This window comes from Pteropus vampyrus, unplaced genomic scaffold (assembly GCF_000151845.1).
Source record: "Pteropus vampyrus isolate Shadow unplaced genomic scaffold, Pvam_2.0 Scaffold145, whole genome shotgun sequence".
Classification (NCBI taxonomy): domain Eukaryota; kingdom Metazoa; phylum Chordata; class Mammalia; order Chiroptera; family Pteropodidae; genus Pteropus; species Pteropus vampyrus.
Genome location: NW_011888926.1, coordinates 759711 through 784486, shown reverse-complemented (window position 1 = coordinate 784486; position 24776 = coordinate 759711). Strand labels below are relative to the sequence as shown.

At 53.5% G+C, this 24776-nt stretch overlaps 1 protein-coding gene across 1 annotated transcript in view; it reads right to left on the bottom strand.

Moving 5' to 3' along the window:
* PACSIN2 (protein kinase C and casein kinase substrate in neurons 2) overlaps positions 1–24776 on the bottom strand; it is a 73518-nt gene that overhangs the window by 14267 nt on the left and 34475 nt on the right. The window contains exons 2-4 of the mRNA XM_011369000.2: positions 17641–17779; positions 2963–3119; positions 692–927 (exon numbers count right to left, since the gene is read on the bottom strand). Of these exons, the coding sequence (XP_011367302.1) occupies positions 692–927; positions 2963–3119; positions 17641–17700 (453 nt within the window). The 5' untranslated portion in view covers positions 17701–17779. The remainder of the gene's footprint in view (positions 1–691; positions 928–2962; positions 3120–17640; positions 17780–24776) is intronic.

Below are 24776 nucleotides of genomic sequence, written 5' to 3'. Positions count from 1 at the left end.
AATGGGGCCAGGGATGTGGCAAGAGCAGAGACAGAGAAAAAAGGAATGCCCTTTACAGCCCAAAGACCTGGGCAACTCTCAGGAGGAGGAGGAGGCAGAGCGGCTGCGTGAAGCCAGGTAGGGGAAGGGGGTAGAAGGAAGCGGCACCGCCACCCGAGCACCGGGCTGGCCACCTGCATGTGTGCGGGGGGCGTCAGCAAGTGCTGGGGGCGGGGGAGGGATGTGTGATGTCTGAGCCTCCAGCTGACCAAGGCTGGGCAACTCAGTGGCTTCCTCACTACTTTTGGGAAATCGAATCTCAGTATCATTTACAAATTTGAGAGAAAAACTCATATGAGAGAAAGAAAATTTAAAATTAATCCTTTCTACTAGCTCAAAGGGGCTTTTGAACCTCCCCAGCGGACGGCTGTCAGGGCTGGAGGAGGTAGTGTCAGTGGCTAAGAGCCGAGGTTTTGAGCTCCATCACGAGGGTGTGGTGCTGATGCCCGGTTTCCGCGACTGAAATGGGTGGATACGGATTACGTTTAAGACGTAAACTTGGGCAAACGCTAGCTACCAAGGGCTTCTGGCCTGAGAGGAGGCCCGCAGGAGTTCCTGGGTGTGGGAGGAGGGGGGACACTTGTGGGACAGGGTCACCAGCGAGAGCGCTGCGCGCCGGCTGGGCGGGGGGCAACCTGCAGGACCCGCGCACCTCCTTCAGCTTCTTGGCCCAGGGCTTCTGCGCCTTCCGGAAGCCGTCCTCGGCCTCCTTCGTCTCCTTAAAGCCCCCCATCATCTGCTTGTGAAAGGCCTCCTTCTGCCAGTTCTTGATCTTCTCGAAGTCCTCGTTCATCAGCGAGGCCTTCACCTCCAGGTGCAGCTCGCTCACCCTCTCGGCCTCAGACATGACGGCCACCCAGGCCTTCTCCACCGTCCCGTACTGGGGCCCTGCAGGGAGGGAAGCAGTGGTCATTGGCACTGGGGGTAGACAGGCCCCGGGTGGGGCTTTCCTGTCAGCCTCACTAGACTGTCGGGGGGCTTGAGGCCAGCAGCCCCGCTGTCTGGCTGGGAGGTTTCCTTTTGGTCATTTCAGACATTTTTTTCTCAGTGGCTGTTCCTTTTTCAGTTCCCAGGATGATGAAAAGGAGGAGGAACTGAAGCCGAATCCATTCAGACCCCTCTTATGAGGGACACTGGGGGACTGCACAAATTTCCTTTTTAAAAAGTCACTGGGCTCTTTAAAAACTCAAATTTCTGCATCTTGGGATTTTTAATTTGCGTAAGGCTGGCTGCAGGAGGGGCCTTCTGAAGTGAGCTGACCTCTCTCCCCGGTCACTGAGCCCGCTCTGTCCTTTCCCTTCCGGGGGGCTCCTCAGCACCGTGGCTCGCTCTTTACTGGACCGCACATTCTCCCAAGGGAGAAAGGACGAGGACGAGGGCCGGGACCTCTGTTATTCACCCCCAGGAAGAGCCCGGCTCATTGCAGGAACTAGAGAACTGCCTGTCTAACAGAGGACTGTCTCCTCAGCAGCATGGAGGCTGTGTTTTGGGGGGCTGGGGGGAGCGTCATCACGTGCTTTAGCCATTAAAAACACGAGGGGCAGGAACATGCTCTGGCCCCCACGGAAACCTCCAGACAGTGGTGTGCGGGTGCCTCACTCACCTCGCTCACTCTTCTCAGGAAGGAGACTCGAAATCTGGCCTGTCACTCTGCTGAGGGTGTGGGGTGGTGTGGCATAGGTGAGTGAGGACCAAGAGGATATGACAGAAGCTGGGGATGACAATGGAAGCCCCAGGTCCTGTCTCCGCAGCACTCGCGGGGGGTGATCACTGTTGGGGCTGGGCGATGACAGAGAGGAACAGGCAGGAAGTGGGTGACCATGGGACGTGAGCCCCTCTGACCCTCTGGCCCCTCGTGTCTCTGAAATCGCAGCACCCTGTCCTGCCTAGGTGTGCGCCACCGTGCCGGGACCCACGGGGGGAACGGCAGGTGCTCATGAACCTTAAGCTCTTAACAGACAGCAGGGACTGTACTGACAGCTGGATCCTGAGATGTGACAAGAAAATGACAACAGCTACCACTTATTGCGGGAGACGACCCGTCCCCGGCCACCCCCCACCCGCACAGAGCTGCCCCACTCCCTGACCCCTACTCCAAACCAACCACCATGCTACGCCCCACAGACCGACCGGTTCAGTATCAGGGGAAAAACAGACAGTTGGTCCCACCCTCTGAAATCTCTGGCCCTCCAGAACCCTCCACCCGAAGACCTAACGTACCCCGGTGGGCCCCTCCAAGGACAGAGGTCATGGCAGAAGAACCTGCCCCAAAATATACCCCGAGAAACTCCCACTAACCCGCTTCTGTCCCAGGAAACCCCCTTATCAATCAAGCTCCCCTCCCATTGCTGAGAAGAGCACACGGCACCATCCATACCCACAGCAGCATTCTGCCACTGAGCTCCAGAATCTTCTGAGTGTTTAGCTAGGTAGGGAACAGGGCAAAACCTGTTATTCCCATTAAAATCAAAATTAGAAATCTTGGCGGGTATCACCATCCAGTCCCATCTGACTTGCTATGTGGCCAAGCTGACATATCAACAGGCCCCAGTGTCAGAACCATGGCGCTGAGCAGCCGGGCCTCGGATCGGATCAGAGCTCACTCGAGTCTGGGCCCACGGGGGGCTGTTCTGAGTTAAATGGGCAAGTGCAGCATGTCCTGGGACGACAGGGGCTGCCACGGGAGGCTTGGTTGCTGCTTACAGCGTAGACTGTGTCTTAAGGAAAGGGAAGGAAGTCTCAAGCAGCCTGTGCTTATGGGTGACAGCACCCTGCTGCTCCCCCAAAAGAATCACAGCCCTCAGAACTGCGAGAACTGCGAGATGCACTCCTGCCCGCTTTCTTGGAGGAAACTGGCACAGAGAGGTCACCGATGTGCCCAGAGCGCCTGGGGCCCAGCTGCCCTGGCCGGTGGCCTCCCTACCCTTCTCCACGAGCTGCCTCCAGCGCCGGGCCCACTCGGTGAGCTGCTGCGCGTACGCCTTCTCGATGCGCGCCCGCTCGTGCAGGCAGTTCATGAGGTCGCCGCACAGGCGGTGGCCATCGTCAATCCGCTTCACCGTCCGCTTGTAGTTCCCGACCTAGGAGATGGAAGCACGCGGTGAGGCTTGGGGCTCTGGGCAGCAGCCCACCTGCCAGCGCTACACCCCTACCCCCCAAGCATGGGACAGCCTGACCCTCACTGCTGTACAAACAGCCTCCATGCCAACCAGGCCCCCAGATGCTCATCCCCTCTCCCACTGGAAAGGCACCCTGCACCCTCGTTTTTACTACTAGCAGAAACATACAAAACAGCGATTCAGAGCTTCTCAACATCCACACAGCCAGGGTCCGTGCTCTGACTTGGAGGTCAGGGAGGGAGACGGACCAGCTCAGGAAGGAATGTGATGGAGGGAAGTGAGGGGCTGAGGATGCCCAAGAGGGCATCTTGGGCAGGCTGAGGGGCCAGGGACAGCTTCCCAGAGTAGGTGATGTCTACTCTGGGAACTCAGATTAAAATGATCTTACACTCTAGACTCTTGGCTAAATGATCATCGGGGATACAAACAGATTTCCAGGTGCCTTCTGCTTTGATGTCACCACACACTATACTATTATTGCTCCTCAATTATAGTACGTACTTACTGAGCACCTACTATGTGCCAGGCACCATAATAAGGTGTTCTACACCTTGATATATTGCCACTACCCTAACAAGTAGGAATAATTGTCCCCATTCTAAGGTGAGAAAACCAAGGCGTAGACAAGTTACGTTTGCCGAGAGTCCCACAGTCACAGACTTACCTGCTTTGACAAGGATTAAGATGAGTTTTAAATACTTTGCTCACATGTGAAAGCTGAGACTAGCTCATCTAAATTATAAATAATAAAAGAGTAATTGAGAAAACGTTAGTGGCTGACTTGGAGTGAAAATCAAGTGTTCAGTGTTTCATTCTTTGAGCCACTGATTTGAAAGGACACCATGTAGCTCACACTGGATATCAGAAATACATACTTCTCAGAGGAAACACGACAGAAAAATGGTCCATTGTATTTTCAACCCTTTCTTCTCTCTGTCTTCAAAAATCCTAGTCGACCCTTTGTCAGTTTTACTGGTTCTAAAAGTCTCTTTGTCTGCCCGACCACTCTCATATTCCGTCTGTTTCGAGTGACGCTGGAAGCTCCTGGAGAACAGGGAGGTCCGGTCCCCTCTCCTGCAGGGTACAGAGCCCTGTCTGCTGCGTAGGCTGCAGAGACCAGTGGCATAGTCTGATCGGTTCTGACTGACGAACAGTTCAGTTCAACCATGGGCGTCTCTCTGACCCTGAGCTGAGTTAACCAGGTGAATAGGAGGGCCCGGGGGAGAGGTGGTGTGGTAAGATCCTGCAAAGGCACACGACACACGGGCCCTGCGTGACAATGGGCAGTGGGGGGAAGGGACTACAGCCCCTTCAGGAAGAGCTGCCCGAGCCCAGGGCTCTAGGCAGGCTGAGATGACCCCACTTCCATGGGGACAGCAAGGAGGCCCGGAAGTCAAGAGAGCCTGAGCGGCCTTCTCCAGAGGCCCATTATGATTTGCAGCAGGCTTGCTGAAGGTCATGAACGTGTCACCATCCCCTCCACAGACCCCTGCAGCAGCGCAAGTAGGGCCCGGCTGTTACTCCTCAGCCAGGGAATCTGAACCTGAACTCTCAACTCCAACCTTCAGCACCCCCATTTTAGGAAGGCAAAAGCAAGCATTTCACAACCAGTTGGAAGTGACACCACATGCTCACTTCCCTTAAAAGAGGGCCTTGCTGTCATTTTGAAATTTACAGCAGGATGAAAAAAATAACCAACAAAACACAACTCAGTACTGCTGAGCTGGGGGCAGGAAGAGCTCACATCACAGTTCCACGCAGACCCGACAGTCCACACACAGCCACCACGCAGAGCTGGATTTCATCTCCTGTTTCCAGCAATATTCGAATTGGTAATCGACATCAAAATATGTTGCTCCCCAGAAACCTGCCCATCTCTCTCATTTTCAAAACCCTTCTAAGATGATTTAGGGAAAAGGATGTTTCAATCCATCAGCACTTATTTAAATGAAACTCTCGGAATCTAAAAGCATCAAGGAATACAGGAAGGCTGTTTCCAGAGGCCCATGTTTTAGGTTTAAATGCTGGCACTGTGACCATTGCTGGGGCCAAGGGGAGAAGGGAATGCTCATGACAACGGGCACTGAGATGTGCCAGTGACATCTGCCCTGCTGTCCTTTGCTCAACGAAAAGGCTCCTTCCATATGGGCTTGTGACAGACCATCACTTTAGTCCAAGCATAAGGACATTCAGATGTCATTGTTCCCATCTCTATAAACCACCCAGTGACAGAGCAACGTGGCTTTCTGGCTCCCCTGAGCAAGACGCTGGCAGTCCTAAGAGCAGGGCCACTCGATTTTTCTAAACTGAGGTAAATCTGCATTCACCCTTTACAGTAAACACCTAGATGAGCTCAGATGAACGTACACCGTGTCCAGCCACCACCACAAGGGACTATTTTCATTTCGCAGCGAGTTCCCTGGCGCCCTCTTTCAATGTCCTCCCCTACATAGTCCCCTTGCAGCCACTAATCTGATTTATGTCCCTTTCTGAAGATACCCAGGGTAAATGGAATCACGCAGCATGTGATCTGGCTTTTGTGACTGGCTCTGTCACATACCATAATTCTTTTGAGACTGATCCATGTTGGTGCCTATATCAGTAGTTCATCCCTTTTTTATTGCTAAGTAGAATTCTACTGTATGAAGAGACTACCGTTTGATTATCCTTCCATCCTGTTGAAGGACCCTCTGTTGTTTTCGGTTTGGGGCAATTATAAATAGAGAAGCTGTAAACATTCAGCCACAGGTCTTTGTGTGGAACATACGCCTTCATTTCTCTGGTGTAAATAAATACCTGGGAGTGGGATTGCTATATGGTAACTGTATCTCTAACCTTATAAGAAACTGCCTGTTATCCAAAGTGGCTACACCGCTGTGCACTCCCATTAGCAATGTATGAATCTCAATTGCTCTGCATTCTTACTGGCACTTGTCACTGTCAGATTTTTTAATTTTTTTATTTTAGCCATTCTGTAGGTGGCAATATTCATTGTGATTTTAAATTTCATTTTCTTAATGTCTAATGATACCGAGCAACTTTTCTTACTCCTATTTGCTACCTGTCTTCTTTAGTAGAGTGTGTTCTCTTTTTATTTATTTATTTTTCCCCTCTCTCTAATCTCCCCTCTCCCCTCTTCCACCCTTGACCTTATGGATGTTGCCATTTCCCCTTAAGAACTGATCTATGAAGGCAGGGTGTCTCTTCCCACAGGCTCGCAGAGAGCACCTGGGGCCTGGTACGGTCTGTGGCTCCACCTGGGGCGTGAACCCAGGATCTTCTGCGTGTAAAGGGGCCTCTCCTCCCACAGGCTCGCACAGTGCACCTGGGGCCTGGTACCCCCAGGGTATGGTCTGTGGCTCCACCTGGGGCACGACCCCAGGACCTTCTGTGTATAAAGCAGACATGCTAATCACTACACTATGGAGCCACCCCCAGAGTGTGTTCTCTTTTTAACACATTTTTTTTTAATTGAGGTATAATGACAACAGGTTTTTTAAGTACAAGAAAATTAATTTTCAAATATATGACAAATTGATCATACATTAAAGTCAGGATATATCTATTGCTAGCTATTTCTGTTTTATCAGTTTTAAAAAGCTTCTCTCTCGCTTTTCAAAATACTAGCTTGTTTCGAGCTGGCCAAATGGCAGAAACTTAATGTAGGAATTGAAAATAAGCTTTCTTCGAAACTTTATCGTCACTTGATTCATTCACAAAATGCCCATTTTTTAAAACCAGATCTAAAGCCATCTATGTCTCTGACTTCCTTTACATTCAGGCTCAGCCCCTCGGACACTGGAATACTAAAGACAGAGGCTCAACACGCATGCGCCCGGGTGCAGGGCTACGATGCCTGTCTCTTCTCCCTTAGGGACTGCCTGGCCATGGGAGGGGGGTGGAGGGAGGGAGCTATACTGCAAGCAACGTCCAAGCTGAGTGTGCAAGGACGAGTAGGGAGCCGGCCACATCACAGAGGCGGCGAGGGAAAAGGTTCCAGCAGAGAGAACAGCGCTGGCGAAATGAAGAAGGTGACAGCATGGGGACCTGTGGGCACGTGAGACGGCTGCTGGCCATGGAACATGGAATGCAGGATTCAGGGGAATGACTGGAGGCCTAGCCTGGTTGGGAGCAGTGGGGAGGGTGGGAGGTGGGGTCAGACAGCGAGAAATCTCACGGGTCAGGCCTTCGTCAAGGGTGCGGTGCTCGGGGACCAGTGGGCTTCAGGAGGGTAAAGCTCCTGGAGCGAAGGTGTGAGAGGGGCCTCCTGAGACTGGGCCCCAGCAGTGGGGATGGAGAGCCGCAGAACAGGAGAGAGGAACAACCCCGTCCTCTAGGCGGCAGGTGGGGGTGGGACAGAGGTAGCAGGATCCCAGCTCCCACTGCACAGGCTGGACCTCTCAGGCTCGGAAAAGAGCAGAACCTTTTCTAGAATCTTCCAGAAGCCGTGTTCCCACCTCCCTCCTCCCAACTACCAAGCTCTGCCTTGGGAGCTCTGGAAGCCAGACCTATTGTGATGTCCCCTTAGGAATCCAAATCACGTGATCCCCTTTGCACCTACAACACCCTTCACCCAGGCCCCGAGCCCCATGGCTGCCTACCTCTCCCCTGCTCTAAGTCTGGCTGTCATCATCCCTCTGGCTGGCCTCTGCCCCGGGCCCTGAGAACCCAGCGTTAGACCAGCCTCGGTTCCAGTCTACTGAGTCGAGTCTGGGCTGGACTTGCAGGCGGTCCCTGCACAGTTGGGGATGGGAGCAGAGACACGGGGATCCGCCTGAAAACCGGGGAGCGTGTGATCACAGGGTGCTGGGAAGGGCTGTTCAGAAAGGTCGCACCAGTTCCTCCTTTGTCCACTGGGTGTCCACAGGCCGGAACTGCCTTTCACAAGGACAATGGAGAATGTTGGCGGCTCTGACTTTACAGCCTACTTATCTTGGCCAACTCCTTTCTGTGAGACACAGTGGCCAAAGGCAACAGGACAGCTGGAGAATTTGGAAGCAGGCCAGTGAGACCTCTGGGACCCCCGGTGGGTGAGCGGGGAAGTGAATGCAGACCTGCAGCTCCTTTGAGCCTCCCAGCTGTTGGCCCCCCATGACAGGGCTAGGCCATCAGGTCAGGGAGACCTACAGGGTACCACAAACCGGTCACCTTACATACACGTTCCACGTTATTCTTTTCACTCTCCTCTTTGGTTGGTGACCACCAGGCCCATCTCACAGACAAATTACCTGATAATAACCAAAGTCCCACGGTGATCCCAGTGGCCCAAGTGAGAATGGAACCGGGTAGGACACCCCCAAAGCTCCCACTCTCCCACCCCGTGCTGCCTCAGATCTAAGGCACCCAGGAAGCAGGAAATTCTCCCTGCCCAGGGCTCACCACTACAAGGGACCTCCAAGGACTCGGGACTCCCCCGGGAACCCTGAGGTTCTGGCTGTCACAATGCAGGCTCAATGCACAACAGAGGGAGGGAGGGGCAGCCATCACACACACAGTGTGCTCTCAGGCCTGTGCCCCAGACCACCCTGCCCTCCCCTAGCCTGGTCCTCTGTCCACACCCCCAGGCGGCCCGCCTTGCAGCCGTCCCAGGCTGGTGCAGACCAGAGCCCAGCCCGCTGTGCGCAGACAACATCAACCCTGAATACCTTCCGACTCGGTCCCAACAAGGCGCGGGCCTTTGTCTTCCTATCTACCGCTCTTTCTCCACTGCCTTCCACGGGGTCTGCCCCACGGCAGGCACAAGAGAAAAATATGAAAGGTAAAACCATAAGGTAACAAGAAGAAAATGTAGGTGAATATCTTTGTGACTTAGGGCAGGGCATGACTCTAAACGAAATTTCAACAGTAAAAGTTATAAGGATACACACGTGTGTGTATATAAAAAATTAATTTTATTACATCAAAAATTAAGGCTGTGTTTAGAAACCAATACCAATGACAAAGTTAACAGACAGAGAGCAAATATCATCTCCCAATCTGCTGTATCTAAATTGCCAAGGGAGTAAAATGCCAGGAAGCTCGACACATCAGCATGAAAAAGACAGGCCCTGTGGGAAGACAGGCAAAGGGTAGGAACAGGCGACTTCGGGGAGAAGGAGCAGTGCGGGGGGCTGAGGGCGCACAGCGAGGTGCCCACACACCTGAGCCTTAGGGGAGTGCCCAGGAGAGGTAGCTCTTCGCCCTTGCAGACGGGCAAACCCTAGAGAGCAGGAAATGCCAAGTGTAGGGCGGAGGTAGGACGAGAGGACACGCTGCTGTGGACGCTGGTGGCAAGCGGACGAGGCAGGTAATTAAGTCGTGACCTGCACACACGCCTTAGGACGAGCCAGCGACCTCCCTCCTGAGTTTTATCTCCATGTAAATGTGCGCTTGGGTCACAGGGCACAAGGAGTCTTCTCCCTGGGGAACGCACCAGTGAACGTGGGGGGCGGACCCCAGTGGGCACAGGAGGGAAAGTTCGGGACTCGGTGGAGATGCGCCAACCTGAACAGCGCTCGCGAATAGAGCGCCGTGGAGAAAAAGGAACAGAGTGACAGGGAGCAGCCGGTCCTCGCTGTGAATTTAAAACAGCTGCACATGAAGAACAAGGGCACAGAGTTTACAAGAACGCACGCCGGCGCAAGCCCTAACGTTAGAAAGGGGACAGGGCCTAGGAGAAGGGGAGGAGGAGACGCGTGTCGACAGGAGCCCCATCCTACCTGTCCCCATCTCAGCTGTCTAAGGCTCGGCTCGTCTTCCCCACCGCGGCCGCCCTGACGCCAGCTGTCCCTGCCGGGTGGCCCAGGGGGAGCACCTGTGTCACCTGCACTTGCAGACAGGCGAGACCAATTCCCCACCACGGGCTCCTGCTGGCTGGTCCACCTGGGGGCCACGAGGGCCCTTCCAAGCACTGCCCCCATGCCCCGTAGTCACAGCTTGTGCCACATGGGTAACAAGCGCGCATGTTGGCCTCCCTGCCCCCGTGGACTGGAGGCCTCCTGGCAGCAGGCACCACATGCTGAATGTCTTTCATCATCAGCAGCATCATAATACGGCATGTCTATGTTTTGCCAGGCAGTATGCTGACAGCTCTATGTGTCACTTTATTGAATCTTGTTACAATCCTAGACAGTGAGTATTATTAGTGTTCCCATTTTACAGAAAAGGAAATGGGTTTGAAGAGGTGAAGTCACCCATGATCATGTAGCCAGAAGGAGGCAGAGCCCATCTTCTAGACCCTTCTTCCGGCCGAGAACAGAGAGGGCATAGGGCAAAGACTTAACAGGTTGGTATCAGGTGATGTGTGTGCTTCCAACCTACCCCACAGGTTCAGGGAAGGCCACAGACAGAGTTCAACTAAGGCAACGCACGTCCCCGCCCCGATCCCACTGTGTGCCAGCGAGGCTCACGCTGGGAATCGCAAACCTGAAAACTACTAGGACCACTTGCCCAAGACGACCTCAAGTTTATCCTCAGAACGCTCGTGCCCTTTGACCTGCAACTCAGAAGGCCCCAGCCCCCTCCACACCCTGGAGGCACGTCCAAGGGCGAGCCAGCAGTGCCAACCTGAGCAGACAGGAGGAGCCCCTGGCGGTACAAGTCCACGGAGCCAGTCACATGTTTCACCCAAAGCTGATGAAGCACGCCAGAGGCTCCAGAATACTCCCAATCAACTTGAAAGACAATATGAAAGGCGACCCTTTGGGGCTTCCTTAATTCCAGTCCTGCAGATGGCACCAGGAGCAGCTACATGAGCTCGTCATCTTGTTGGGTCTGTCAGCCCCAGGCCTCCCCGACGAGGCCGCCTCCCCTCTGCCTTCTCTCGTGAGGAGGGCCGCCAAGGTCTGGCCCTGCTCCCGAATAACTGCCCTTGAACAAGTCTGGCGTCCTGCACGACTGTCCCTGCAGCTCTAGCGTGGAATCAGAGCTGGCGCTGAGGACCGAACGCGCCGGGGCATGGCGGAACTACAGCAGAGCCGGGCCTCTCCCCGGTCAGCACACTGAGCCCGGCATGGCCATCGCTCGACAAGACCTGGCTGTTTCTTCATCTTGTTCATTCAGAGACAGAATGAAGAGGGAGGGCAGGATTAGATCACCTCTGAGGGCCCTTCTCAGTTCCAGGATTTCTAACTGAACAGTGTATCAACACCACCACCGGGCTGGCTACCCACGGACACTCGTAACTCAATTTTTGAGGGTCTGGCAACACCCTCTTGTCACTCACAAATACGTAATGAACACCTGTGCCAAGGACTATGCGAGGGACTTGGGATATAACGGTGAACAAACTGTCATGGTCCCTACCTTCGTGGGACTGACTTATGGTGACAAGTTCTGGAAGGAACGCCGGGCGGTCGGGCTGCCTGGGGGAAGTGATACTCGAGGTAAGAACCGAGGGAAACGCCGTGGGGCAGGGCCGCTTTCTGAAGGCTGGAGTTGAGGCGGGAGGCGGAGGCCCCGGGGGCTCCTGGGAGAAGGGCAGCCCTCCTTGGCAGCGCCTGCCACGCATCTAAATGCTTCTGCCTCGCCCTGAAGAACTGCAGCCCTGTCCGGGTTCAGACGCTGGTGCCACTGTTCGCTAGCATGTGACTCTGGGCTCAGAGAAGTGAAATAACCTGCTTGGTTACCTAGGGGTAAAGCGGCCTTGCCAGCTCCTACTTCCCAGGCCGGTTGTAAGGATCACCGATGACATCCGCAGGGCCGGAGTCCCAGTGAGTCCCGAGCCCGGGTGGTCTCACGGTGTCACTTCTCACTCTTTCTCAGCCACACACGCATGTGGCACGTGTGGAGATAGGCGAAGGTAGATGAAGCAGGTGGCCTCTCTTCCTGTCGGTGCAGGCTCACTCCTCCCCAACGGCTACTGTTCTAAGTGCCAGATAAAAGGTCATTCCGTTTCTTCCTGGACAGAACTGAGCACTCAGGGTTTTTTGCTGTCAAGCTGATCCTCTGAAGAAAATTTTAATTTTTCTCGTTTGATTTCAGTGATGTCAAAGTAACTCGTTTAAGCTGTGTAAGAGAAAACGCGTTCCTTGCCTACTCAGCAACCAGTAGAATTACATGATTTAGCACTGGAGGGGTCCTGAGTGTTCAGCTGGACTGTGGTGCTGTAGCTCCACTGAGACATCTGGGGAGGGCATCGTGAAGCTGATGCTGAGGGGCCCAGGCCTGGAGACAGGGCGGAGGAGCTCGCGGTCCTATGCGTGTGTTTGTGTCAGGGGCGTTCACAGGAGTCACGAAGGGGAAACCGGAGATTCTGACGCAGGGGCTGAGGGCGGGCGGGCTGAGGGCAGTGACCTGGTCACTGGACACCTGTCCTTTGCTGGGCACGGGACTGAAGGGTGAGTGTGTGTGTGCACTTGTGCCTGGGAGACTGTGAGCTCCAGGCCGAGGTCTTAGAGGCGGGCGATGGTTCTTGGGTGGGGTGCCCACGAACGAGTCACAGGGCATTGCCAGGCCTTAATGACGTTGGAGCAACATGTGACGAGGGCATAGAGTACAGTGAACCTGGCTGACCAGCCTTAAGGAGTTCGGTTCTGTAATAACTATTTAAACATCCTTCCCCTCTCTCTACGTTATTACCTGTTCTGCCTTGGGAGTAAGATCTGAGCAGGTGCCTGGGCCCAAATCCTGCTCCGCCACCTACTCTCTATGAAGCTGAGCAGTGTCAAGCCCCCAAGCCTCAGTTTCCCCGCAATCTCAGAGGGCAGTTGTGAGGATTGAGAGCAGCCATATAAGCCAGAGCAGGAGTATGGCACAGAGCAGAGTGTGATCATGCTAGCCACGATCAGTTCCTTATTTCTAAACTTTCTGCTGTAGGTTACCATTCCTGCAGAGAAGTACCCAGACTATACGCATACAGCTATGTGCACACAGCTCGATGGCCTCCCAGAGTGTACACAGCCATGCAGGGGATACGGCAAAAAGGCGCACCGCCCACTCCGGCGGGAGGGTCCCCTTCCACATCCTCGGGCATTTGATCTGGACTGTTTAAGTCACTTTGTTTTAGTATTGCTATATGCCCAAGGCCTTAGAACAGGGCCTGGCACAGAGCAGGTGTGCTATAAATGTTTACCGAATGATTTCTGCTCAGTATTATGGCTATTTACATGCACGTTTTAATTTCAAATATTTATAAGCTTCTTCTGAGCAAGGCACGTCTTATTACCAAGCATTAAACCTCATCTTTTCTGATTCACTCATACATTCAATCAGCAATTATTCAGTGTGTCGGGTATACGCAATGTCTCAGACACCCTGGTGAGACTCCATCCTTGTTCTCAGGGAGTTCACAGCCCAAGGAACAACCTGCTGGATGGGCAGGCAGGATGCTGCCCAAGCCTGCCAGGAGGAGTCAGGGAAGGCTGCCAGGAGGAGGAGCTCCCTGTGAAAGAAACAGAGGTTGGGTTGGAAAAAAGACCACCACCCTCCCAGGCAAGGAGGCAACTCTTTCTGGAGCATGGGGGGTGAGGGGCTCAGCCTGGCTGTAGCCCAGGGCAGAGCTCCTCAGGAAGGGCCAGGCGAGGGCAGCCCCTGTCTTAGTCATGCTAAAGAGTGTGATTTTACTTTGAAGGTGATGCAGAAAACTAAAGCTTCCCACTCAGGACAGGGAGTCATTCACGTCTGCTTTTTGGATGGGCTGCCCTGGCTGCAGAGTGGGGAGAACAGACTGAACACAAATGCATGGGGGAGACCAGCGGCCCAACTCGTGGTCATGGCTCAGCAGATACTAGTTTGCTTGAAAGGACGAGTTACGGCTTCCGTTCAGAATCATTAGTGAACCTAAGGCAGCCTGCTCGGAGCTACGCCCCAGAACAGTGGGATTACAGGGAAGCCGATGCCACAACTTGTGCCTGAGGAGCCCACAGACAAGGGCTTCACGCACACTGCCCCCACGGGGCTGACCCCCACAAACAGGCCATCGCACAGGTCTGTGTGTGTGTGGGAGGGGGCGTGGGGAACAAACAGAACGGATGGCGGCAGTCGAGTGGTGAGGCGACATTTATTTTCACACTCCTCGTGCTTCCACTTGCAGAGCTCGCCTGCGACCTTGTGACTGCCCGTCACAGCAAACGTTGGCTCTAGGGTCCCAAGACTGTGCACTCGTCTCGGGACCCCAGGACTCAGCCCAGGGCCTAGGCCCTGGCAGGTGTGAAATCAGACGCCATGGAACCCATGAACATGGGGCAGCGGCATCGTCTACATAGTTTACCTACAGCATTGGTCTAGAAGGATGGGAAAGTGCACACCATTCCACACGGACGGCCTTCCAGGCAAAACGGCAACGCACGTGGTCCTGTGCTGTCTCCACAGGGCTCACAGTGAGAGGCGCCTGTAGGGAGAACCTTCTCAAAAGGAGATGGTAAAGACTGAGGGCCAAGTGCCAGTTCTTCAGGGCCGACATCCCCAGCACAGTTTACAGCAAGATATTTATGTCCTCAGACGCTCTCATCAAGAGCTCCGTGCACGCAGAGAGCGCAGCACAGGTCGTCAGCCCCACCTGGCTGCACCAGCGAGATGTGAGCTGTAAACGCAGACGCTGCTGATGGCGGAGCAGAAGTCCCGCCTCGGGGATGAGGCAGAGTGAGGGCCCCGTTCCTGAAATTAGCTGTTTGCCTTCCAAGTCTGGTCCCCCAAGAGCTCAGAGATTCGGCAGTAGCCCTCAGGCCCACCAGATCGAACCCACCACCATGTGCCCAGAGCCCACCAGGGGCAGAGGAAGTCAGGCTGTCCTAGGAACTGCTGGTGACACCTGAAAAGCCCCACTGCCTGCAACTAGGCTCTCTCTACACACAAGCCCCCAAGACAAAGACACAGAAGCAGGGCCTGGGAGCGGAGAGTGCAGTGGGAGGGCCCATCGGTTCCCAGAGGGAGCCAAAAGACTTGTCAGAAGCAACTGTGCCACCCACGCTCCGATTTGCTGAAGGAGCCGCCACTTGGGGCACAGCCTCCATTCAGCTGTATCCTACCCAATCATGCATGACTTCTCGCCTCCAAAATAGGCCCTGGGCTCCAAAGAGATCAAGGTCCTCAGCCCTCTGCAAGGCCATGCTCGTCCCAACCTCCAGACTTTGTTCCAGCCTGAAACGCGATCTCGTCTCCCTGCTTCCAACTCAAAGCCCAGCCCTACTTACCCCCTATGCCTTCTCTGGTGATGTCAGGCCCTTCTCTTAACTCATGTCACTGAGAGGCACAGCTGTGGCTTGGCCCTACTGCCCTCATACTCCATAGAGGCCACCGGCCTTTCTCCTCCCTGCTGTTATAAACACTTGCATTGTGGGAATCAGATCGCCCTCTTCTATTTTCCAAATCTTACTATAGTATTAGGTAACACAGAAAGTGACCCCTCTAAATATTCCTATTTGATATTCTGTCCTTGCGGGTCGTCTCCACCCTCCCCCGCACCCCAAGCTCAGTGCCTGTTCACTCATTCATCTAAGTACCAAGCCTGTGCATCTTCCTGCCCCTCCCCCGGGAAAGCCCCACTCCCCCCCGTGCACCCCAGCACATCCTACAGCACCTTACAGTGATCTGCCTAGTGTCGGTGTCCTTCGAGGAGCTGACCTCCAAATGTCACAGCCAAAGACTCCCAGAGAGCAGGGCCATGCCCCGCCTGTGCAGGCACACGGCTAGCACACAGACGGTTCTGATGGCTCACTCCAGTCGGCTTTGGGTGGAAAAGAGTACAGTTAAGCACAAAAGACTCTTCCACCTTGAGACCATGTGGCTTTCTTTAGATTTGTGCACCCCATTGAGTGTCACATACACCACAGAGAAGTTGCCTTCCATGGGACAGAGGGAACTTGTAGGCAGCTGGTAGCGAGCACCTGAGTCACTCAGAGCCAGAGGACCGGCTAGGCCTGAGCGATCGCTCCGCCAGTCAGCGAACATCCACAGCAACGGAGGAGACGACAGCACTGCTGACTGACACAGGCTGTGGGGTTAACTCCAGGGAATGCGTCACAAGACGAGCAGAGCCCGCCTGGAAAATAAACCCACTCGCCTTCGCATTCTTCAGGCAAAAGGCGATGTTCTCATCTACTGACAGTATTGTGGCCAAGATTTCAGTAAGGAGCCTAAGAGCTTAAATCAGTGACTTGTTAAAGCTACTTGATTTAATATATGCTGACAATATGTACTGGCAACATTCACCTAGATGTTTTTTTTACCAAGTAGCTGAAGACTTCTGTAATAGCACTGTTTAGCTACTTCATTTTTCCAGAGCAGTTTCTGCCATCCCTGGGTAATTACAATGATGTAAACGCAGTCTGCAGGAACAGATTTTATGTCGTGTGCGTGCGTGTTCTGGCTTGGATACTCACCAGGAAGGCTGTCACCAGCCAAGGGGCATCCTCTCTGCTTTTCAATTTACTCCCAATCCCCCAGAAGCCAGCTGCTTAAGGGTAGGGACTCAGACTGTCACATTCCTTGCTGGAACCTCGGAGGGCCTAGCACACAGCAGGTGTTCAATAAACACATACTTAAAATAAAATGATGTATTCAGCTAAAAGTCAGTACTGACCTTTTCCCAATTCAAAGGAAAGAAAAGTATTGGTAGAATTTTGAGCTCCTTGTCCATATTTTCTAAACTTGGTCACCTGTGATCATGTGTCTATTAGACTATGATAGCAGATGGTACTTGAGATCAGACAAAATTATATACCCAATCAGCCTAAGTCTATGAAACTACTCCATGCTTGTCCTCCTCCTCTCCTGCACCTGCTCTCTCGAGCCCCTTGTGTCAGGAAAGCGGCCACATGGTGCCACCGTCTACGTTCTCATTTCATCCTGGCAATACAGATGAAGACCCCGAGGTCCAGATCAGCCGAGCAACTTGCCCAAGGTCACGCAGCTAGTAAGGGCACAGCTGGGATCAGAACCCAGATCTTTACAAACGCAAAGCCGGCGCTCTTTCCACCAAGCCCCCCGCTGCTGGGAAAGTTAGAGAGTTTTGCCACAAGAATAAAATTTGATCAAAAATGGACTTTCCTTTAACCAGCAGGCAGGACAGTAAGTGGGGTGCAGGAGGAATGACTACCAAAACCCATGAAACAATCTAATCAGGAAAGGGGTTCCTCGCAGGCACAGACAGGAAGATGCAGTTTGCTCAGCCCTCTGGCCTCTTGCTTGCAATGTCCAGCATGATGTCACATCCATCACCATTGTCCCTTTTTTCTATATAATACCCAAAAGCAAAGCTGCTTCTCAGGCTAAGCCCAGTGATTAGTGTATGTCACTCCAAGTCGCATCAGAGCTAAACATGAAAAAGATCAGAGAATGGACAAATTGACAAGGTCTCTAAAATAGCTCTAACCTCTTTGGGCTTCAGACTTTTCTAGCAAGGTGAGCTCACCACCTTCACTGATAGCCCAGCTGTACCTGCTGCCCGCAAATGCCTGGCTGGAAAATTTGGGGGGTTTGTTCATCTCATACTCCCTTATCCCTGCCCCCCCAAAAGTCTATCAGCCTGGTCTCTGCACCGTGGAGGAGAAAACATGGGCATTACCTCCCAGAAACTATCGCTGGACACTTCTACTCCAACGGAATCGTCGTAAGTGACAGACATCTCTCCGAAGGGTGAGGGAGCAGCAGGGGATGCTCAAATTCAGAGGTCAGCGTCAGATGCTCAAAATCCAGGGACAACCCTAAAAAGAAAAACATATCATTGTGGTGTTTAAACTGCCAAGGTAACAGAGCAAGCCGTCTCCATCTTACCACTTCCATTTCCATTACTGCCTTCGTATGGAACAGTCTAAAACGTTTCCCTTCGGTGGGAGAGGCCGATAAACTCCAGATTCTGGGCACGGACACTTATGCGTTTGTTACATGCATGTATTTGTGCCAATACCAAGTAAACCTTCTCAACGTCTGGCTAAAGAGTTCAAAGAGCTTTCTGATGAACGGGTCATGTTCTTAGATCAACAGAATGATGCACTTCCTAAATGTTCTTCATCCCTCAGAGAAAGGGACAGAGAGCATGTGAGAACAGGCAGAGTCCCTGAATCTCCAGGCTCGCCCTGTCCCAGCCTGTCCTACCCACCCAGCAGGGCTAGGACCTGGGGTAAGATGTGAGTGGAAATAACCCCACTTCTGACTCCACTCTCCATACGGATTCCAGCACATTCCGACTGTGTCAGGCATTGCCCATCCCACCCTCTAATGACTGACTTGTCTCAGCCACTGAAGCCCCAAATTCAGACCAGTCTGTGTGAGAGCCAGCTAGAAAGAGTAAAGACAAACAAGCTAGATTGACAATTTCTGAGTGCAGATTCGATGTTCTCGATCTAGCGAGGGTAACGGGGTAGTTATTCCCCTGCAGGAGGAAGAAGTTGAAGGACTCCCGCGAATTCAGAAGCGCAAATCACTTTAATGGAATGACCTGTCTGCAGCCAGATGAGACAACCTGCTTCTTGTTGAAAAGGAGACTCCACCCTCCTTTCCATCACCCTGTGTTCAGATCGTGCAGCCAGAGATCCAACTTTCCTAACCACTCTAGTGAGGAGTCCCAAGCCATGGCTTAGAGATGGGAGGGAGCAGGTCAGGCGAGGTGGGGCGAGCGATCTATACGTTACACCTATGAGGTGCGAGACTTTCTTCCAGGTACTTTTCCATACGTTATCACATCTAATCCTCACGATTTCCTGTGAGACAGTCTAGAACCATAATAAGGAACACAGGCTCTACAGTCAGGCTGCCTGGGCTCCAATCCCAAACCCGTGACTCACTGGCTGGGCGACAGTGGGCAAGTCACCTAACCCCTCTGTGCCTCAATGGCTTTATCCATGAAAGAGAGACAATAAGGGAATCAGAATTGCTGTGAGGGTCAAATGAAGCAATACATACAGGGGCTTGGAACAATACATGGCCCATGGTAAGTGCTATGGACTTAGTAAATAATAATAATGCAATTATTAATATATAGTAATTATTAATATCATTACTTTGATCTCTACTTTATCTTGAGAAAACTGATGCTTGGGGAAGTTAAGTAACTTGCCCATGGTCAAATGGTGGAGACCAGCATTCAACACCAACTTTGCCTGTTGGCTAAAGTAATGTTCTTTCCGTACCGAGATGTTTTCTAAAAACTATCTCCAATTTAAATAAATCAGGTATCCTATAGCCTAAGATCTAATTGCTAATTAAAAGGGCTTACTCTGGTGGGATTCAGAGCTTCCAAAGGTGAACACGGCATTGTAACGCCAACAAATTCAAAGTAGAGAATGGACTGTGGAACTTCGAAGCCACCTGCTCGCAAGCCGTCCGCGCATTCTTCCCGCCAGCACGCGGGCTGGATCTCTGCTCTGTGGTCACTAGGGCAGCCGGTTATTCTAACCACGGGGCTATCCCAAAGGCCAGACAGGCTACTCCGGCCTGGCCCTGGAGCCACTCACACTTCACAGCACCCCCTTTTTCCGTAGACTCCTGTGCCCTTAGCCAGGGTCCCCCTGGAAGCACGTCGGCCCATGTCTGCTGCAGCAAAAGATCTCCCCAGAGCAGCAGGTCTCTGCTCCAGAATCTTTCAGGGAATCCAGGCTTCTGGCTCAGGTGAATCTCAAAGTGGTGCAATCAAGCCACTGGGTGGGCTGCCGGGCCAGCTCCAAGGAGTAGGTGCAGGGAGGAGTGAGCGCCTGCTCTGGACGGAGAAGCAGCTCGACACCTGAAAAGCTCAGGCAGAGGAATTCATTTCTGCCTGGGTTCAGCCGTGGTTTAGACACTAATGGAAGATCAGTTCTGCACGAGATTTATTACGTGCCAAGAAGTGGTTGCCACTGAGCTCGGCATGAAAAGACACAGTAGACTTCTGGGAGCGAGGACCCGAATCACTGAGAAGAGACGCCCTGCCAAGTAACAAGACCGAGACACACTGGAGCAGCAGAGGGCATCGGCTACGAGGCTGCTCTCAGCTGACCGGAGAGAACAAGGAAAAACCAACTTTCCTCGCCCCAGTCACACAGCGGCAACTTGCTATTTCCCTCAGTCCCTCAGTCCCCACAGCTCTATGCTCAGTGACTGCGACATTCCCAAGATCGCAGCTGTACGAGGGCCAAGCTGGCATCCTGTGTAGCCACAGCCCAAGAGTTGATGACTCCAGGAGGCTCGACTATCTTTGTGTGCTATTTAGAGTTCACTGTAAAGCTGAACCAGCTCCCTCGCACGAATCCGCCCGTTTTTGATCCCCGCCTCCCCACTTATCCATTCTCCAAGCTGACACATGAACATCATCATTAATCTAAGTAAAACCGAATCAGAAAGGCAAATCTCCTGCAAAACTGTCCAAGGCATTCTGGGCTTGACAGAAACGACACTTGGAAGCTCAGTACCATCTCTTCAGTTCTGACTTGGCTGTGGTTCAGAACTGACATTTTCCTCCTGAACCCTCGCAGATTTCACACGGGGTCGCACTGAACTGCTCATTCTCCTCTAAGAGGTCAGAAACCAGCAGACAGAGTCCTATAGAGGAAACTGAGGCAAGGCATGAAAGAACCAAACAGACAGAGAAAGTGAGAGGAAGAACTGAAGACCGCCTGCCCGACGAGCAGGTGAGATACTGCAGATGGAAGCCTCTGGTGCTAGCTCTCGGGCGCCATGGGCACCATGACGAGCTGGGTGCCCATGGCAAAGCCACTCAGTTTCCTGAGGCCCCGTTTCCCAAGCTGCGCTCCACCAGGCTTCAGTGAGGGTTCAACGAGATGGGGCATGGAGGCCCAAGGAGCCCCGGCTGCAGCCCGCGGCAGGCCTCCCTCAGTGGGAGCCTGGTCGTGGCTCCAAGTGTCCTTGCTATCTCCTTTGGAGCCACATGACAATTACAAGGAAGGCAGGCGAAGGGAGGGCCTGGGGGACAGGGGTCTGCACACTGAGAAAACCCGACTGTGATTAAAGCGCCGGTCCCCCTGAGGACTCATCTTTGACATTCACAGAGCAACACCAACCTGGGGGTGTGGGGGTGGGCTTCAGTTCAGGCTGCAGCCGCCCAAGTGAAGTCAGTATACACCCTAGAGCTCCCAAGGCCCCCTGCTTCCTGCCCCGCTCTGGGAGCTCTGCCTTGGGGCCCTGTCCACCTGCCCGTCCCGTCCCAAAGCGTGCTGCACCAACCCCGGAGATCCCGGTCTGTCCCAGCTCCCCCTCCGTCTGATGAACCCCATTATTCCCTTCTCCCCGTCGCTGGCACGCCCACAGTCCGTTCTTGCGGTCCTTCCTGCACCTCCCAGCAATTCTCATTCTCTCCTGTGACATCGATGTCACCGATAAGTGAGCAGCAGCAGCTCCTCTCTTGAGGGTCAGCCTCTCAATAAATTAAGGATGAGAGTATTTCCCTCACAGGATTAGAGACGAGGAATCCAAGTCACCTGGCACACTGCTGACACCTTAAAGGTGGTAGCCACTGCTCTTAAAACCACCACCCAGCAAAGCACCGAAAGGGAGGAGCGACGCCAGCGACAGACTGGACGTGCTTTCTGTTTTCCCACTACTGTTGCTAAGCACTTTCGCCGAGGCTCCCCCACCACCCCGACACTGAGGAGGCCGGTCATCGCCTACCGCCAGGCAGCCTCCTCACGAACCAGACGCTGCGCTAGGGGCTCTGTACAGGCAGGCAGTCCACACGGGTGCTGGCCCTCCGACGAGGGAGGCCCTTCTGTGGGCTGCTACCTGGGGTCCTAGGGCCTTCGGTGAGTGCTAACAACCACTGTATGAAGGGACAATTGGCACTATGCTCCTGTTAAGGCTGGGGAACTGAAGCACAGAAAGGCAAAGGAGCTGGCCCTGACAAAGGCAGGCTGACACCAGCCATGCTCGTGACCGCTGGCCGAGATGCAGTTATCAGCGCCAAAGGCGTGGTGTGCATTTAGCTGGGGGCTCCCCCATGGCATGGCAGTGAGTGGGAACGGGCCTCGGCGCCACTGCTGTGGACTCATTCATCTGTCCCCTCCAAGAGCCCTGTCCTCCCCTGCGAAGCAAGGACATCACCAGCTCCTTACCTCCCAAGGTACGAAGAGGCTCGGGAAAGTGCAAAGTGACATACGAGAGTCTGTACTGCTCTTTTCAAGGATGGGGACGGAGTCTGGCACTTCTTCAGTAGATTTCAGACTGTCTACCACCCGGCAGTTATCGGGTTGTTTCTTCCTAAAGAAACTGAACCCCAATACTCAAATATAATGCTGAATGAGTTCCATTAACTGAACAAATGCAACACACAGTGAATGTTCCTGTTGGATGCTCCTCCTGTGCAGGCTGGTTCCCCTTGGAGACCTTAAAATTCCAGTCGCCAGAGGGGCAGGGATGGTGTGCTTCAGCCTGGAACCTTGTCTGCCCATCAAAGGTGGATAAGCAGCAAGCCTGAGACTCGAAAGCAAGACAAGGCCAAACAGAAGGATGTACAAATCACCGCCTCTTCCTCCTGCCCTCCTGAAAAATGCATTTGCAGCCCCCCAGGTGTGTCCTGGCACACAGTAGACCCCGGGCCATTTTTGCTGAATACACATTCTAAGAGGCACTTGTCAGCAATCCAAGAACCCAGGAATGACTGAGGTAGGGAACATGGTGCCAGATCTCTGGGTTCTGGCGACTTCCGCCACCGAAGTATATAAACACCAGGGAGTCAGAGTCACTCCTAAAATGGTGCGCTGAGTCTCAGAGGTCAGGGGAGGTTGACCTTGGCCCATGCTGGGAGCCAGTATAACCGCCTTCTTCCCCCGTGGGCCTGATAACCAGTACCAGGCGAACAAAAGGTACAAATTACATAAGTACATCTAGCTCCCTCTCAATGCCCTTAATTTATTCCAAAAAAGAAAAAACAGAACAGATCATTGGGCCAAAAGACTACACTATAAAGCAAGGACATTCTGAGTGAAGGCACCATGCCGCTTGGGTCTCGAGAGCAAGCGGAGAGCAAGCCGTCTAGTCCTTTGCACCCGCACAAGGCACCCAGCAGCAAGGGTCCTCGCCACCCCACATACAATGCTGGCGCAGTTGTGTGCTGCCCCGCAGGCCTCAGAGTGAGCACACACTGGACCTCAGGTTAGTTTCTTCTTCATTACCGGGCGGGAAAGTCTTCATTAATTGGGAAATGACTTTAATCTCGGCTAAGTTACTGTGTGGCCTGGAGAGAGGGGAGGATCATTCCTTAAGTGGGGACTTATTTATTTACCCATTCATTCTACAAACACATGTCTGAATACCTACTATGTGCCGGGCACTCTTCTAAGTCCCAGGAGTGGGCCAGTGAACAAGACAGACATGGTCTCTGCAGGCCTGGGGCTGACGTCCTAATAGGGCAGACTGACGCACACTGGTGGGAGAACGGGAGGCTGGTGCTAGGGACCCCAGATGGATGGCAAGTGGGCATGTGAAGGACAGGGGAGGGGCCTGTCCAGCAGAGGGAGAGTGACAGCAAAGGTCCCAGAGGCGTGCTGGGCCCATCCTGACAGCACTGATAGCGTCGTGGCAACTCAGATTCTTGTATCTGCATTACTGGTTGGAAAATTCAAGCCTCAAGTACTTGTAAGATGTGCTATTAAGACCAAGCACGTGCATGCATACTTGTCCTTATGCAGTGTGACATGCCTCTCAATATGTGATAGATTTAACAACAGAAAACACCTAGCCTTCGACCCAACGATTTCTTCTAAAACTTTATCCTACAGACAAACTCACCCAAGAGTCAAATGGTAGGTATTCTCAGTGGCAACAAAATATCAACACTGAGAACCACGTCACTGTCCATAAAGAATAAAAAATGCCAGTGCCAGTCGGCCTCCGGAGAGGAACGCAGGCAGCCAGAGGAGGAGGGTGGGGAGGACTGTGTGTGCAGACATGAAAAGATGTGCCCACACATCGGTGAAAACGGGGGCGCAGCACAGTAGGCAGTCTGATCTCGCTATTAAAAAACAATTAAATGCCCACAAAAGCCTGCCAGTGCACAGAAGGTCCCAGTGGGTCTCACGCTTCCTCGGGGTGGGGGGCCGCGGGGGTACGGAGAGGACCTTGGCATTTCACCTCGTAACCCTCTCAACTATTTGAAAATTTTGATTACTGGCATATATTTTTAGAAGATAAAAATTAGTTAATAAGAATGCTGCACTTCGTCTCATTAATGGGGTCCCTCTGCGCCACGCGACTGCACCGCAGCTTGCGGAGGGAGGGCGTCTGCGCACGCGCCTCCAGGACGCAGCGCAGCCCTCCGCCGCACCTGCCTGCCTGCCCGAGGCGTGCAGACCCGCCGGCGCCTCTTCCTCACGTGACCGCTCTCGTCACCCAACGCTGCCCCGGCCCTGCAGTCTGTTCTCAACAGTGACCCTTTCAAAACTCAGGTCAGACCACATCGCCCCGCCTCACGCCGAGTAAAAGCCCCTGAGTGCGCACCTCCGCCCTGCTCGCCTCCCACGGGCCGCCCTCTCCCCCGCTCCCCTGGCTCCAGCCACGAGACCTCTGCCGAGACCTCTGCCGATTGTGGCACTGCCAGGCACAGCCATACTAGCTCTTTGGCCTCCCGGAACTGTCTTCCTCCAGAGAGCCCACGGCAAGAAGCTGGCCTCCTTCTGCCACTCAGGCCGGTCCCCTCCGACCGGTCCCCCAGGCCCCTCGGCACTCCCGGGCCCCTTCTCTGCTTTTTCTTTCTCTCCCAAGCACTTCCTTCCTTCC